Here is an 18,012-nt window from a genome sequence, read left to right on the forward strand (position 1 = left end):
CAATTGGATAATTATTCTTCTACAGAATCAAATCAGTTCAGATATTAATTCGAAAAAATGAAACCGTTTGTTTAATCAAATTTTAGGTATCAATGAATTTCATCGGTGATTAATTAATAGATCTCTTTTTTCCTTTAAAATTAATTTGTAGACCTAATTCTCATGTGTCTTAGATATGGATAACAGTTGCATTCCTTCACCAGTATCATTACTAATTAATGGTTAATTTCCATATTTGCTCAGTGGCTTCTGCAGTGAAATAGCAGCTAGTTCTGCTTTGGTTTTCTTCTGCATAATAAGTTTTCTTCAACCTGAGGAACATCAATTCCTGCATTTGAGCTTTACTTCTGATTCAAAAATTATACTGACGCTTTGCTTTAAAACAATTGCTATTTGAAACAAGAGATTCTAGATTGATTACTTTCATGTTCATGCATTACATTCTCTCGAGCGTCAGTATGGCGAAAGAAAATTATATTTCCTAAAAAATGCTTCACTTGGAAACTTACAACAGCCATTGACACTGGAAGAAAATATAACAAGTCTTTCTTGTTTCTACTGACTGCAAAAAAACTACAACTCTATGCTTAAACCTCTCAACTCTGGTATTAATATGCCACCAGGAGGGGGGGAAAGAAGTTATTTACATAAGGGGGAAATTGGAGCCAATTTGAGGCACTAACTTTACAGACTGAAGATTATATACATGCATAAAGATCGAACCAATTCACAATCACGTCGACTTCAACCTATCCAACCTGAACTTTTTCTGCAAAATATTGGCAGCAAAAGTTAAACTATTGAGCATATGGATTTACTTCTACATTCGAAGAGAATATGCATACATACTTACCATGAGGCAATGGATTTCATCCAGAAGAGGCCGAAGTAACGGGACTAACTTGTGGATTTCATCCTTCAGCATGCTGTAATCTTGTCCCTTGCCCATGAGAAAGCTGGTGAAGATTTTTCTCTCTGGTATGAGCTTTAAAGCTATCTGTCCATCAAATGTTTTGCTCAAACAAAGAACAACTGAATACTAGATCCCGAGTTTTTGCTTAATATCATAAAATAAAACAACTTGAATTCTTCAAGTAATTCGATGAATACTTTCATTGTAGAAGTTATTAAAAATTTCAGGGCCTCTAGTTTAATTTTCTGAGTGATCATCCTTATTCTGAAAATATACCAGATCATTATATGATCTTTAGTTGTTACAAGCAAAAATATTGGACATGTATGCCCTAGCATTTATCAAAAAGGCAAAGCATTATGGATACCCACTTTTCTTCAAGACCTTAGATTAAGTGAAAGAATGTAAATTTATTGAATTAATAACATCTAAAATTTTCACATACTTACTAGAAAAAACAGGTAATTTATCGTTCCTGTCTGGCTTGAATACTGCTAAATTTCATTGACATGCAATTTGATGTTAGCAAGTCAACTTTTTTCGCAACGATCAATTATTCAGAAAACAAATAAAGACTCAGCCTATAATATACAAAAGATTTAGATAATATAGGTAGCATAGAATAAATTGATTCTTGATGTACTTAATATGTACCCAGCATAGTTAAAAAAGAGGCTGTGGTCATAAAAGGAGTAAACTACCTTAAAAGCAGCTGAAGAGATCCACCCATGCCAGGGCTTTAATGTGGAGTTATATGCTTCCTCCACTACTTGTTGAAGGCTCAATTCAGGATCCTTCTCTAATATTTCTAATAGTGCTAAACTGAAATCCATGGACCTGGTTATGCCAAAAATTATTGGAATGAGAAAAGGCATCTGCAGTATCTGTTTGAAAGAAAGAAAAGAGAAACCACCAGTTTAAAGATGCCCTAAGAAAGTTTGATTGAATAAAAATGCTAATTACACAAAAATATGGCAAATGAGGTTCTCTATATATGATGATAACCTAGAAATGTCCCTCAAATGCAAGCTTAAGAAACATGTTATTTGCACATTATGATAATTTTTTGTGCAGTGCAATAGCCTGCTTACACTGCAGAGCTTTTGAAACTATTAGTACATATTAAGTGCATCAATTTGCAACCTCATGACACTTGTATCAATATTTGAGTTTAGTTTCTCCACAGGATAGCATCATCTTTCCCCTGAACCCAATTACTCAAAAATGGTAAAAACATCACAAGCTTAGACCTGTTACAGAAGTAGCTAAACCAATGTTGTCATGGACTAAGAACACTTGATCATAAACAAAAGGACTTGCTAACAAGAATTAGACAAAGTAAAATACCAGGAGATTTCTGAAAAGATTAAAACGAAAAACATAAAAACAACATGGTGAAACAAGTGTCAAAAACTTTTACCTAGTAAGCCATAATATAGCTCTGGCACAACTCTCAGCCTTCCTTGCAGTACCCTCTCTCACCTCCTTCTCCACTATTCCTGTCAAAGTTGGATGTTTTGATGGATCTGATGCATTGTTCTCCTCTAATCTCTACAAAAGCCATGGAATTTGCAGCGCATAAGCAGGCAGTCTAGGCCATGTGGTAGGACCCAAAGTGGAGTTTTTAGACTAATTTCCTGTCTAGTGTTCCATAGCTAATCTGACTTTGTGGGTCAATTCAAGAGGAGAAATTAAAGAGTGCAAGTTAAGGTATGACATCATGAGGACCACAAGTGGTGATGGTTGAATACTTGAATTGATCACCTAATGGGAGGAGGGACCAACCATGGGATGTGATGGGTTGATGGAGGCATGTGTGTGGCACAAGCATGGAAATCCTATTCCAAGAGCAAAATGACAAAGTGGGGTATACCCAAAGGGATGAGGCTTTTCTCAAATGGATTTAGTTGCATTTAGCCACCTACTTTTTTGTCTTATTGCATAACATTTCCTCCTAATTCATTTGCACAAAAGAAAAAAACCAAAATGACTTGATTTTATAAGATCACACATTTTTTTTGTTTCATTTTGAAAACAGAAATGAAACAAGCAAAGTATATGTAAATCATGTGCATGCACTCCTTATAAGTTATAACGAAGTGTATATCGACTATAAAAATATACGCACTCAGTTTTATATACTAAATTGAAAATTTAAATGCAATTAAATTGCAAAAGCCCTTTCTCCCTAGCAAATATACAAAAATCATCACTTCTTTTTCAAGTATATTTGTAAAACACCACTTTAATTCATCCGGATAAATAATCTATGTAGGGTTTAGGATTTAAAGTTTAGAGTTCATTCAACATCTTTTACGACAAAAAGAAAGTTGAGATAGTGATTTCCAAAAACAATTGTCCTAAAACAAATTCCTCATAAGCAAGATGAGGATAAGAAATCTTCTTTTACTTTTGGGATTAGATTTTTGTCTGAGTCGTGTGGATGGCACAGGATTAGGCCACAGATGGCCGAGGTTAATGAGATAACGTAGGGCCAATGGGACTTTAATAGTGTTACTATTCCTCCATGTTGATTGATATGGCCCTATGCCAAACTATTTCACTCAAAAGTATAGAACTCTATAGGCAAATATGCCTAAAAAATTTCTGAAATCAAATAGCCAAAGGAGATGGATCTAAGAATGGAGATAAAATACCTCAATATTTCGCTGGATGTCAAGTCTCAGAACTGCCATGGTCGGCCCAATCTTATCTGCATCCAACCAAACCAAAGAAACAAAGATTAGAATCATACCAACTACTTTAGGTTTTATACACCAACAACTCCATCATTTCATAAAATATCCTCATATTCTATCTAAATCCTCTCTTCTGTTTTTTCCTCTCTTTCTTGCTACAATTATTTGAACCCAATTGCAATATCTCTAATCTAGAAGATCTCTATAGGGGATTTGATTCATAAATTTTCAAAATTTGAAGGATCAAATAACAGAAGAAGAAGAAAAAAAAACCCACAAAAAAGAAAGATCTTTTGTGCATGTTTTATTAAGAGAGAGAATGAAACAGAAAGCATACCAAGAACTTGGAGGAGCAAATTGGAGAGACCCAAGAAGGCCAAAGTGGAGAAATCTCCTTCATTGCTACCCAAAGAGAGCTCCTCAATTGCTAACTTTATCTCAGACCACACCTTCTTCTCATCCCTCTCTTGTACCTCTCTCTCCTTCCAAATCTTGGTATCAGTGGAGACATCAGCAGCAGCCTTCATTTGGGTATGTAGGTAGAGATAGAGAAGCCCTCTCTCTCTCTTCAAGCCCTCTTTAGCATTTCTTCTTCCCTAAAAATGGAGAAGAGAGGAAGGTAATCCAAAGTCAATGACCACCCTCTTCTCTCTTTGCATAGCTAGCTATGGGCAATAACAATGGGACACTAAACGACATATACTTTGTATCTAAGCCTAGCATGAATAATAAATAATAATAGTCTGGTTGCGTAGCATGATGTCCAAAACTTGGTTTTGTTCATATTGGGTGAATGATTAGTGTATCTATTGGGAAGGTAATGTCCTTTTCTTGCAGGCAATGTTGGTTGAGACCTCATGGTTCTATGATGAGTGTCTATTTTTTTGAACCTGAGTGGTTTATTATAAATAAAAAATAAAAAAAAGAAGAGGGAAATTTTCAAATAACACCCTGCATTTTTCATTATTATCTGATTAATACTCCTCCTTTTTCTCTGTCATTTTCATATAATATCCCTATTGTCATTTTGATTAACTGTCATTATTATAGTCTATGGTTCATGTAACCTTACTAATTAAATTGCTAAAATATCATTGACGCCAGTAGGCCAGGTTACAAAAATATTCAAAGAAAATGTAGGTTGTTACTTAAAAAATTTACTAGAAAATATTAGGTAGTAGACTAGCAGTTGACTTCATGGATTAACACTGTATTTGACTGCTACTTTTTCTCTATAATTTTTATATAATACTCTATTATTATTTTAATTAATTATTATTAATTGTAGTCTATTATTTATAAAACTCTACTAATTAAATTACTCAAATTTTAATTATTATTAATTGTAGTCTATTATTTGACTTGTGTTTTAGCATACTGGAACCTTGGTTCAAAGTCGCCATCTTGAGAGAATGGATACTAGCTGTTGGAGGAATGGGGTCTTCCCTCTTCTCTATTCTATAATTGCTGCGTCCCTCTGACATATTTGGCTTCACAGAAACGACATTGTTGCCTTAACGTGGAATCCTAGAGCACCACTTCTGCATCTCGTCGAGCTCAGACCATCTCATCCACTGAGAACCCCTCCCCCACTTGGGTTCCTTAAGCTCAACATTGATAATTCTTGGTCTCAACCAGCCGGGAGGGTAGGCTTCATCTTACACGCACCCCGTCTAGTTCCTCTATCTTGGTTGACAGTTGCCGCAGCCGCTTTGCATTTACATTGGTGGCTAAAGCTTCGTCTGTCTCCAGCATCACGGCATTCTTGCTCTCGTGATCAAGACATACTTGTATTCCTCAACACAGTTAAAGGGCAGCATTAAGAACTATGTTACTCTTCTCGTCTCTTTCCCCTCTGTCTCTATTAGTCATGTATACCATGAAGCCAACCACTGTACAGATTGGCTAGCAAACATGATTTGGTCTTCAGATTAGGTTATACATGGGAAGGGGTCCTCCCGACCCTCTCATCTCTTTGGTTGTAGCAGCTCCTCAATTCTTGAGTAATGAAATTGCTCTATTTAAAAATTTAAAAAAAAAAACTCACCCTTATCACAGCAGACTAGAAGATAATTTTGGTATCTTAAAAATTAGCTTCAATATTATAATAGAATATTAATTATTTAATATTTTTTATTTTAAAATAATTAGTTAGGTTTAGTTAACATCAAAATTATGCAGCAGGCCGAGTTACAAAATACTCAAAATAAAAAGTCTTAATCAAAGATGATAAACAATGACAAACCAAGTGGAAAGAAAGTCCTGGATGTTTAAAGACTTATCGCTGCATATAATGATAGCAGTTGACGTCATGGATTAAACTTGTGTTTCTTTGTAATCCCAACTCAGTTTGGTACTTGTGCTAGTGGTTATAATTTTCTTTTATACCCTTTTTTTCATCATATTGTGTTACATCTATAATTTTACTGGACCCAACGACAAAGATGGTGATTATTACTAGATAGAAATCTAAAACATAGAAAAATGATGGTTATTACTAGGCGTGAAAGTGTGGCACATGAGTGATAGTGATTATAAATTTACCACTTAGGAGTTAGAACATCGTCGTACAGATCCTCGTTGAAAAATGAAGTAATCTTTACACATTTTGAGATACCATCTTAATATTTTATATCAGTATTTGAGTGCAATTTTTTTTTTTAAATAAAGAAAGAAAATAATAATCTTTACACCTTGTTTAGCTTGACGTCTACCTTCCTTAATCTGTACCTAATTAGCTAAGCATAGCATAAGTTACAAACAAATCTTTTTCCGGGTACTGACATACAATTATGTTTATTTATTTCATAAGGACAATCCTAGGGATATATTTTATAGCAAAACACATCTGACAAGCATTTCGGCTAACAAAATTATATTCAGAATAGTAAGATAAGTGGAAACTTAACTGTGTCTCAAGCTCCCAGTTAAACTAATCATTCCAACTATCCATTGGCATACCAGCTGGTATACCTAATAATCGAATAGAAGATTAGAAGCTGACTTCAAATCATCGTCAAGAGGGGCTTCAACACAATTAGCCTAAACCTTTTGAATATATCATAACAATGTTTTGGAGATGCTCATGATAGCAGACATACATAAAAAAAGCATTCAACATGACCTGAAAATACAAGCTGTTGATGTGTTACATGCTTGAAGGTAATGAAGAAACTAAACGGAAACCAATTGATGAACAAAGACAAGGTTTAATATTCCATACAATTCCTAACTGTGAACATTTCTATACATGGTCTAAAACATTATAGTTGGTCTACAGTTGCAGGGAAAGTTTAAAAAGGAGAGATTTAAACATTTACAGAAAAGAATGTGTCGGAATTGTAGGAGGTTGTGCGTATAACATGTATACTTGTAGAAATGATACTGATTAAGCAAAGCCAAATGATTACATGTCAAAAGGATATGTGGAACTAGCAATGCTTGACCCTTCCCCCTCTGTGCAATTCTCTGTGGAGATAGAAAGCCTCCCCTTGGTCGTCGTTGTACGCTCGTCTCTCCAAGCCGCAGACTGTAAGCTGCCTCAGCAACATCTCGAGGCACGAAAACATGCAACCTTGTGGGTTCTTCGAGTTTGGGTTTGTTGATAGGACAACTGCATTTACTGCATCTGCGACAAACTCACGCTGTGGAGGTTCAAGTAGATATCCAACACATGATTCTGAAGGTTCATTGTAAGCTAGCAGTGCAACAACATCCTAAAAACAGAAGAGATCAAAATGAACACGTCAATAATAGTGCTTTCATAATTCATTTGACCAGTAGCACTGGAATATTCCTTAACGATTGAAAGCAAAATAAAATCTATCTTACAGTGCATAAACACACTGGTTTGCATATAAGGTGGTCACTGATCAGGCTATCCTAAATAAAGATGGAATGTTATCATGATAACCGAAAAAGTAATACTGATTGAAACAAAAAAAAAAACTGCAAATAGATTCTGTTCTTCCAGAAACAATCAGATTTGATATAGCCTAAATCTGTAAGCAGACCTATGCCATAAAAAGTTATAGAGAACAAACAATTTGCAAGCAAATAAATGCAAAAAACTGACTTGAAGCAACTGCATGAAGGTACAATGTTGGTGACAGAATGTTATAGTCCCAAATGGAGGCAGTGCATTACCTCAAGAAGGTTTGCAAAAGCTTTAATTGTAAAAAATTTAGCCAGTTCAGCGCGACCATAAATTACAGCATCTTCCAAATGTCCAACCTGCATATCAAATAAGATACTGTAAATCACGAACAGGAAAAGATTTTAAAGAAAACAAGGCAAATTTTGTGATTCATGGATAAAATGTCCCCAAGTAGTAATATGACAAATGCAAGTGCATGATCCTTTTCTTTTTTTCTTTCCACGCAAGGACCACTGAAGCATAAATATAAATAATATCACATTGCATAAAAGTAGGGCTTCATTGAAGGAAATATATTCAAACTTTCAAAGGGATGTCTCAGATAAGAATTCAGGTATTGTTCTGATCCAAATAACTAACTTGAAATTCAACGTGATTTAACATAAGTATGTCATGCTACAAAATACACCACAATGTCAATTGAGTGAGGCTTGAAAGAACTGTCCACAAGACAACTAGTAAATCATCAACCTCCTGATCTAATTCATTGACAATTTCAGAGGCTCCTAGAATAGTGTGGAATGTCCCAAGTCACCAAGTGACACTGGATAGTAATGGACTAGAGCCAACAGAAAACTCAGAAAATTGCAGCAAACACAAAAAAAAAAGGAGAGCTAGTCAGTAGCATCATCTTAGTTCTGATAAATAAGTTTGAGAATCTCAAACCTCTTCTTGACTCATAATTTCACAAAAATAAGTATTTCAGGATATTCTAAGAACTACTGATTGTCGACATCTTGCACAATTGGTACTACCTTGAAATCTCATCAGCTAAAGAGAATTCACTTTAGAGTTGGTAGTTAGAAGATTTCAACATGACAACAGCCTTCTATCTACGTGAACTGGTGGTGAACACATCGTAACTGTTAAATCAAGTTATATGTAAAGCATACCACTGTACCACAGAAAGTAAATTATAATGAGCATGAAAGAACTAAATACAATAAGATAATCTCAAAATAACCATGAAAGTAGCAAGTTTCACTGATATGACATTGCATAGAGAAGACTTACCCGAATATATTCGATAAATCTTTGAGAATGAAGTAAGAAACAAACAATTGAGGTGTCATCCTGCAGGAAAAAGTTGATTGTTCTTTCAGTGGTGGTAAATCTTGGGCATAGGTTCTCCATAGAAAGAAGTAGGACAATAAAAGTTAATATATTGTTTGTGACATTAGCCCTTATATAAGAATCTACCAAATATATCTATGAACATAAGATCACATCCAGTTGATATATATCTGTATCACTAAATTGTTCTTCCAAACAAGGAGGAAAGATATTATTTTTATTGAAAACAAAGCACTTCTACAGGTTGGAATTGAACAACTTTATCAGCCTATATGCTGCATGGCAGTCTACTTCTATCTGATGATTTTGGCTTCTGAGAAAGATAACATCAAATACATGTCACAGCATTCCTACAATAGCTTTCATATGTTTTTACATCTCAGAGAACCAGATAGATTGTTCTTTACTATCTGCTACAGACAATATGACAGCACAGTAAGGAAAAAAAACAAATGAAAATATGATAAATGTAGGAAATAGTATAATCATCTTACACTGGGGCAATTATTGTTACCTGTACCACTTGAGGATACCACTCTCGAAGTTTTTGAAATGCAGAATCAATATCGCCACTCTTGATAAGCTTCATTAAATCAGAGATAATAAGTAAAAGCATACAGAAATTGGCCACCAGGCTATCCAACACCACAGAAAAAAATTATTTGTTTACTAAGCACAAAACAGCAAGATAAATATGTTCACTCCAATAATCAGTTGTTGTACAGATATATTTCAAGATAAGGAAACTCCGACAAGGAACAATTGTACAAATGGTGATTCAGCAAATACATAGTGTAGAAGAGTTAACTGTCTAAACCTTCAAAGAGTTTTTGTGAAAGTAAAGAGTACGAAAGTATTGTGCTTCCTAGGCACCATAATTCCAGTATAACAAAGAGCAAAGATGCCATTGTTCAGTAAATCACCTTTTTATCACCACAAAATGAGAAGCAGCTAATCTTTCAACAAGTGATTCTAAAAGTAAAATATCAAACCATCAAGCACCGACATCTTGTATGTGAGTCTCTACCACTGCCCTTTCCTCTGTGTGGTTTTACTCTCCTTTTGGGTTGGACATTGAGGAAAGGAAGAGGGGTTCGATTTACTAAATGTAGAGCATGTCATTGACAAAACTAATAGCATTCAAAGAGAAAAGCAAACTAGTAACTACAATTACATCAAGTGTATGCCCAGTTACCTGACGCAAAATCTTTCTATTGTTAAGAGCATACATGTCTATTTGTTCACAGAAACCATTCTCCTGGGTGATTGAAGGATTGCTTTCACTTGCAATGTCAAATGAAGTTAAAGTATCTTGATACCCATAATGTAGCAGATATGATCGCACAATCCTGTCATAGATGGAAAATTACATCTATATAAGTACATATACAAGAGAATTAATATTGCAGAGACATATTGGAGTACTGCCAACACAAAAGAATATAGCAAACAATAATCATTACATAGTTTATAGTAACTATTAAAAGAACAAAAAGCAAATAAGAGATGTAACTCATTTGAAAGAAAATATGAACTGCTAATGTTTCCTTCCAGATTTCTATGAACAATGACAACTTAGGATGTGACATATCTCAAAAGAAAGATAAATGTATGGTTAAAGTAGTCCATCCAGATTATTACAAGGGATACATCAAGGTAGCGTGATGATTACCATACTGAGTGGATCATAAACAAAAGGTACAGATCATAGAAGACTTCAAACTACGAAGATCTTCAGTAGAGTTGGGTGCTAAATTGAGCGTGTAGGACTACATAGCCATGGATCATCATGCCAATTGACATGTACCCTGCTGACTGACACTGGTGTGGATAGTTTGTATGCATTTTTTATATTTTTTTTTTGCAAACGCCAAGTGGCATTAATATTGTTAACCAACACTTTTTAAATGTTGGAGGCACACATCATTCTCACAACCTGCTTGCAAGGGCTACCATGCAGGCCAGTACAACTGCCATCAGGGGGCTTTAGATGACTGCAGCAGTCTCACAAAGTTCTTAAGCACCGCAAGGTCACAAGGCTCTAGAAATGTGCGGCCCCTACTTCAGAGGCTTTATCATGTAGATCGCCATCTACACGGGCCATGACACAAGCACGATAATTCTTGTCTACAACAACATCAGCACAAATTGCCAAATAAATATATATTCTTTGACAAAGACAAAGTGTTCAGGATGACCAAAAAAAGAAACACTATATTGCAATTAGAATATTTTGCAAAATACTTTTTTGGGGAGTAAACTACAATAGTGTAATGGTTCAATTTATTTATCTGGACAAATCAAGCGCAGATCCTACATTCCTACTTATATTAAAACTATATGTTGCCTAATCTGATTCTGCCTCAAACAAATTAATAAAATGTCAACTACCTGAAGAAATATATTGTAAATAAAATTTAGTTAGCACATCTTATTGGTCAATTATATATGGTCAGCACATGTGGAAGGAAAAATATATGAACTAATCAACGATATCTTTGTACGTTATTCCTAAAACTGACTAAAATTCGTCCTTCTAATGTATACCATCCATGTATCAGCTCCACACCTCAATCAGAACATTTTGAGGTATCCGGCTATTGCTACTTTGCTATTGTACACTTCCATTTATCATTATTCATCCAGTTTGACATCTATATTCATAGGTTCCATCTACTTACACATAAATAGGAAGTATATGAATACTAACAATCTGGTGTAGTAACTGCAGATGCAAGGAGCTGATTGACGTAAATTTCATTAAAAGTAAGACGCAAGGTGTTGCACATATGTACACTCAATACATCTATAAGACTTTCTATAAAATTCTTCCTCAGCAAATGGAAACATACCAATGACTGACATTGGGCTGTAAGGACATTTTTTCAACTACTGACTGCAGTTTTAGTCTCTCATCCGAGATGAATGCCTGCCCACAGAAAGAACAGCATGAGAAGACTTACTAAATCCATTATATGAGATGCCAAAGATGAAGGATGGAGATGAATATTTTTGTCTACTGTGAATTAACAGGATTTGTCTCTCAAAAAAATTCAGGAGTGTAAATGAAATGATAACAAACATATAACTACATTCAATTAACTCATAAGAATTTCTTTTCAGATACAGAATTTTAATCTTAACATAACTTAGGAAATATAAACAAAATAGCAGAGTCAAATCAATGTAAAGATGATCGAAAAGTTCAAACATCACTATCAAGAAAACATACAATGTGGCATCAGATTGTCATTGCTCTTCAACAAACTAACTCAAGACATGGCAAATTACAGCACAATGCAAAATATAGTTAACAAATAATATAGAAGGGACAGTGTATCATTTAACCATTGAAAAAGAGGTTATCAAGAATACAGAGGTACTGCAGCCAAAATGTGGAAATACAACAGAAATAAATGGCTACTAAAATAACAGCAAATCCCATATAATAAATATGCAGATGCTTCCTATTTACAAAGTGAAGAACACAAAGTATAACAAGTTGAAGATGCAGTTTATCTACAAAACATACAATGGATTGAGAAAATTAACAGCAACATCTACAGAAGATACAAAAGAAGAGATATGCAACATACCTCTATGTCGAAAAGGAATGGTTGCTTTCCAAAGTTCACTGTCACCCTGATGCATTAAGATTTGAATTATTTCTAAAGATCAGATTTGGAATACTAAAGGTGCTCTTTCGTTCTATCTGTGCTAGAAGATTGAAATAACAAACTGAGGTTATACCTTCAAAGCAGTGTTCGTGAGATCAAATTCTTGGTACTATAAGACAAGAGGTCCTTGATAAAGATCACCGTTTGGTTTTTTTTATACTGAGACTAATATGTCAAGTTCTATTGAACACTAGATGTGATAAAGAAAACATTAATTTCATAAATGCTTCACTATAAAGCAAGTTCAAATAGATGAATAAAATCCAGTTTCTTCGAACTTATATGGTTCCAAGGGACCATTTGATCAGAGATCAATGCACCTAGTCTCTTAGGGAATTTGTCTAAGGCCATAGAGCATTTAGGATTACGAAGACATCATAGGATAACCAACTTCTTAAAATTTTCTGAACAGATTGACTAAAAGGAAACAGTTTGTCTTAATGAGAAAATAACATCTTACTATTACAGTAATATAACACAGGTAAATCTTGACATAGAGAAAATTCCTACTTTGGAGAATCATATCTTCATCCAAGAATTAAAGAATTATATATTTTGACAGAGAGAAAGAGTAACAACTAAGACCACAATAATAACATAATCTTATGTTCCAACTAATCAGGGATGGATACAAAAAAATAAATCAGAAAATAAGGCTTCAACTGCCAACAAACAAATTACTGATACAGGAAGGGAACAAATCATACTCTTCATTCTGACTATGAACAGCAATGGTCGGATAGAATGGACCTTTTATGTCCTTGGAGACAGTTCCAACAGGCTTTCCATTTTTCCTGAAAATGATATTTACAGTTGGATGGGAAAAAACAGTCGATTCATTAACCAATAACTATAGAGAAAAGAAAAGGTAACTATATACAGCTATATAAAAATCCAAAACACAAAAAATCAGTAGCATCCAAAACCAGAAAGAGGGGAACAAGAAAGTTTACAATACAAGAATTTAAGTTTTAAACATTCATCCTAGAGTACTATATACTATGTTTGGTGTAATTTCTACTAAAATGCCAGAAACCCTTAAAAGGAACTAGTTAAAAATTTAATTGCAGATAAATGCACATAATTATGTGAAACCTGGTTATTTATAAGCTTTATTAAGTGACAATTCTCACTTATTCTCACCACAGACTATTCTCATGAATCTCACCACATACTTATAAGGCTATACTTCAGATTCTCGAAGAGCCTTGTCTGCACCATTTCTATCTGTATTTATGTGAGAAAGAAAATTGAAATTATATGTCCCAATACATCTAGGAACCCTACAAGGATTTCCTTGGTTTACAAGATAATTTATTCCTACATATGGGAGAATCTTGGGCATGGAATAGCACTTTGCACCTATGCTATTAACATGTTTGACAAACTCACATGATTGGAGGGAAGTTTTTCTTCTCATTTATTCCCAATGATCAGAAAATTTTATAAGCATAAATATGGAATGCATCTATAAAGCCGTACTTCTTTTATGTAGTTGCCAATAAAGAGGCATGGTCAAATATCTCCTTTACTCTCAACTTTCTTGCAACACCCCAAAACTCTTTGATCTTTTCAGAGCTCATTAAATCTAACTTCTTATCTAAAAAGTGATTATTACTTGTGATAGCCATCATCTCAAAAAACAAATGAAACTCAAAAAGACAACAGAGACCATTCTTATGCTTAACTCCATTTACTGACAGCCGATAAGTCTATCTTAAACTGAGTTGTTGCAACTCAATTAAGAATACTCAATTGAAATGTGAAAACCTTATTGAAGATTTAGTCCAACAACAATGAAGACCTAGTTAAAGAAAAAGGTTAACAAATCTATCTAACAGTTGACAAAAATTGCTCTCTCATAAGTAACCCACAAACTTACGTGAAAAATATTTCTTGTGATGCATAATTAATACCAGCACCAACCGTATCACCAGTTGTAAATGTTGGACCAAAAGCTTCGCCTTTCCCATGTCCCCGATAAAGATACCCATCATCTCCGTGATATCCATAACTATTAACTTCCCAACTGCAAAATAAGATAATTCCGTAATAGAGATATATAATTAGAAAGGCACCAAAGATAAAGAGCAAGTCATCTAATAAACAACAAGCCGCTGATTACTGGTTGGTAAAGACAGAGTAGACATGAATCTATCCTATTTGAAAGATACACGCAAAGAACATAGCTATTTTTGACGAGCAAAAAAGAGGATAAAATTAAAAGATACAACTAAATAACAAAACTTCTTATTCTTCTCACCCAGGTTGCCTCCGCATCTTGAATTGCTCCATGGTGAATCCAATCGCAACCTGACCCTTGATCCCAGCGTTCTTGACGGTCATCTCGAAGTAGTACACGAGCCGCTTGGTCGGCGCCGGGCAATCGGCCTGCACAACACCGACGTCATGGCCGTGCTGCTGGCTCCGGACGTACTGCACCGACATCTTGTCGGTGGACACTATGTGGAACAACCCGGAGCTGTTGATCGTGTTGAGGTGGGAAGGGATCGGCTCCGAATCTATCTCCTCCACCGTGTTCTTCCACTCGGACTCCGACCTCCATCGCGATGCGAGCAACATGGGATCGATCGGATCCATCGGTACTTCCTCATTGCTCACCATTTCGCACCACTCTCTACTAACCCTAGGTTGATCCGTTAACCTAACAATTCGCCGAAAATTGGTAAAAACCTATAAAAAGATCGTCAAGAATCTGAAACCCCAGCAAGAAAAGGGAGAGGATAGGGTCGCTACTTGAGCCAAAATCGATCGGAGATGGCGACCGTTCTCCGCTCCGAGAGAGGGATGGGTTCGGAGACCTAAGCAGCTCGGAGCACGTAAAGGCAGTGAAAGGGGGGTTTCTGGCGAAGATGATTATAAAAAATGGTTAATTTCACTTTACCCCCTATTGTTTAGCTCACATTCATATTTAACCCCAGTAATCTTAATTAAATTACAAATATTTATTTTTTCAATTTTAAGATCACGTTAGTTAAAATTAACAGAGGATTGAATATGCCTTTCGATTCATCTAAAATAATACCAGTTGAATTTAAATTCGACTTCAAATTTAATTAAATATAATAAAAATAAAAATGATACCTTGGGCATGGGGCATGGGGCATGGGGCATGGGGCATGGGGCCAAATCAAGTTTGTATCTTTGTAGTTGGGTTAGCCAGGTCTAGGTAGAAATCTTGCTGATTGTCTTGGGTTAGGGATGCAAACTCTAGAGTGGGCCTTGTTGTCCAAGGGTCAAAATGGACCTACTCAAGAAGGCCGATAAGCTTTGGGTTCATCTTGAAAAAAAATTCATAGATACACGGATATATATATATAAAAGAATCTTATGCACAATTTCCAACCATCTGGTTAAATAAGAGACGGGGAAGTGAAAAATTCTAAACAGATTAAAAAATTACGGGTCCAAACTCGAATTAAAACTAATCACTAAAACTTATAGTAGTTAACAAGAAGCTTACAGATCATTCGTTGATTTTCACGACTCAATCTGTACCAACCTTACTCGCTAGACTCTACGATACACTGCTTCACTTGATAGATTTCAAATCTCAGTGATCATCGAGGTTGATCATTTTGTCTTAGTGACCCTCGAGACGTAGATTTTCTAAATCTGATAATATATGTGTTGAGATAAAAACGATTTAGCATATTCTGTTTAAAGTAGAGAATTCATCTTCAATGGTCTCCAAATAATGATCTCAAGATGATTGACGATATTTACCTTGGGTTTAATCCTTATATATCTTATAAAGATAAAGTCAAATCTAGTCAAATTAGGTTTCATGAAGCCTCAAAATTTATAAAAAATTCTACAATCGCATTTAAACAACCTCGAGCTACATTCGAACAACTAAAAAATATTTTTTATATGTATGAACGCGCTGCAAACGGTTGTAAGATGCCCTAAAGTGCATTCGAACGCGTTGTTCAAATAGTAAACTAGACAGTTGAATGTAGAGTGGTCATTCTTATGCTTTTAGATATTTTTTTCATACTACTCCAATATTTATGACACCATTTGAGTACTTCAATGACACTTTAATTTTAAAATTAATTTTTTTATTTTAATATTCTTTATCAAATATCTCATAATCTGTGCATATATACTCATACATAAAATTCAGACATATTATATAAATATAAATTACATTATAATATATAATTTATCAATTAAATAAGTACAAATAATATCTAAACAACTAATATTGAATAAGTATAAAAAAATCTTTCTATCTTCTCCAAATTATATGACAATATAATTATAGAGCTCGATTTGTACTTATTTAATAATGATGATATAATATATTTTCTGCACATATTCACTAAATCATATGACTCAATTTATAAATAGTAAAATTATAGGATATAAACTATAATTTTGCTAAAAAGCAGGTGTTATACAAATTTCCCTCTATCTATACCAATATAGAAAATTTCATACCAAAATTAATAAATAAATATTTCCCAAGTGATTGGGAGCAACAGTATAGGATAAATCTGGGATCATCTATGCAGGAGAAGTCTAGTGGGCCTTGGCAAATTAATGGGCTTTTCTAAGAAGAGGAATTGTTAGCATAAAAGGCCCACTAATTTAATGATGTCATGTACTATAGCCTCATGGAGAGGGAATGAGAGGAATGTTTGCCTCTTGGATTTTGCAATTATGGCATTAAATACATTAGGGATGGTTTAGTTGGTCTCTGCTTAGTTGTAGGAGAGCAAGGAGATTCTCCATGTCTCCTAAATAAATTTCCTCAGACCCCTCCGATAGCACTTTTTGAATTATAAAATTATTATAGTTGTCAGATGTCAATACATCAGCAAAGGTTAGAAAAATCATTCTAAAGGTTGAAAGATATCCTAAAATCTTATTACCATCTAGAGCTACATATTTGCTTAGTATATATATATATATATATATATATATATATAGTACTCATTAACAATAATTAGTTTTATCGTAAAATTAGATCCCACATATGAAAATTATATTTAAGAAAAATAATTCTTAGAGCATACAAAATTAATCAAGCAATAGTTTTAATAAAAAATTAATCAAACGGACAACAGAAGAGAGAGGGCAATTCGTCGGTTTTATATAATTAAGAGGATTAATGTGTCGTAGAAATTTATAAAAAAAATTGCCAATCATAAAATTAGTGCATTAATTAAGCTTTAAACACCACATATTGAGTACTACAACAACTCATAAATAATCTTGTGGATTAATCAAAGTTGGTGAGCTGGTCATCTTTATGGTAATCAACCCTCCAAATATTCCACATGAGAGACCAAGAATAGAATTCAGTTGGTTGGAATTTAAACTAAAGATAGTTTACATTTTAATAATATAAAAGATTAAAATTATCATTATCTTTCATTATTTAGTTAATTAATATAACATCAAGATATAAAACCTCCGCCCATCTTATTTATATCCGCACGCCATTGAAAATATGTTAGATTT

General features: G+C 34.2%; 2 protein-coding genes across 3 annotated transcripts; both read right to left on the bottom strand.

Moving 5' to 3' along the window:
* Positions 1–459: 459 nt before the first annotated feature.
* Positions 460–4,376, bottom strand: LOC140772103 (glycolipid transfer protein 3-like). The gene is made up of 6 exons (XM_073114002.1): positions 3,950–4,376; positions 3,571–3,626; positions 2,334–2,464; positions 1,615–1,750; positions 854–997; positions 460–769 (listed from the first exon to the last, which is right to left on the bottom strand). The coding sequence occupies exons 1-6, from the start codon at positions 4,137–4,139 to the stop codon at positions 734–736; spliced, it is 693 nt and encodes a 230-aa protein (XP_072970103.1). The 5' UTR covers positions 4,140–4,376; the 3' UTR covers positions 460–733.
* Positions 4,377–6,710: 2,334 nt separating this feature from the next.
* LOC140771836 (ran-binding protein M homolog) lies at positions 6,711–15,407 on the bottom strand. Of its 2 annotated transcripts, none has more exons than XM_073113595.1 (11): positions 15,277–15,407; positions 14,783–15,184; positions 14,402–14,548; positions 13,227–13,313; positions 12,439–12,484; positions 11,695–11,771; positions 10,038–10,191; positions 9,357–9,425; positions 8,783–8,842; positions 7,759–7,845; positions 6,711–7,328 (listed from the first exon to the last, which is right to left on the bottom strand). In XM_073113595.1, exons 2-11 carry the CDS (start codon positions 15,142–15,144, stop codon positions 7,044–7,046), a joined length of 1,374 nt encoding a protein of 457 aa, XP_072969696.1. In that variant the 5' UTR covers positions 15,145–15,184; positions 15,277–15,407; the 3' UTR covers positions 6,711–7,043. The 2 variants fall into 2 exon arrangements, with proteins under 2 accessions (XP_072969696.1, XP_072969698.1); XM_073113597.1 differs by having other exon boundaries at positions 14,783–15,213; positions 15,277–15,392.
* Positions 15,408–18,012: the final 2,605 nt, after the last annotated feature.

This window comes from Typha angustifolia, chromosome 12, assembly GCF_048772165.1.
Source record: "Typha angustifolia cultivar Huaian chromosome 12, ASM4877216v1, whole genome shotgun sequence".
NCBI lineage: Eukaryota > Viridiplantae > Streptophyta > Magnoliopsida > Poales > Typhaceae > Typha > Typha angustifolia.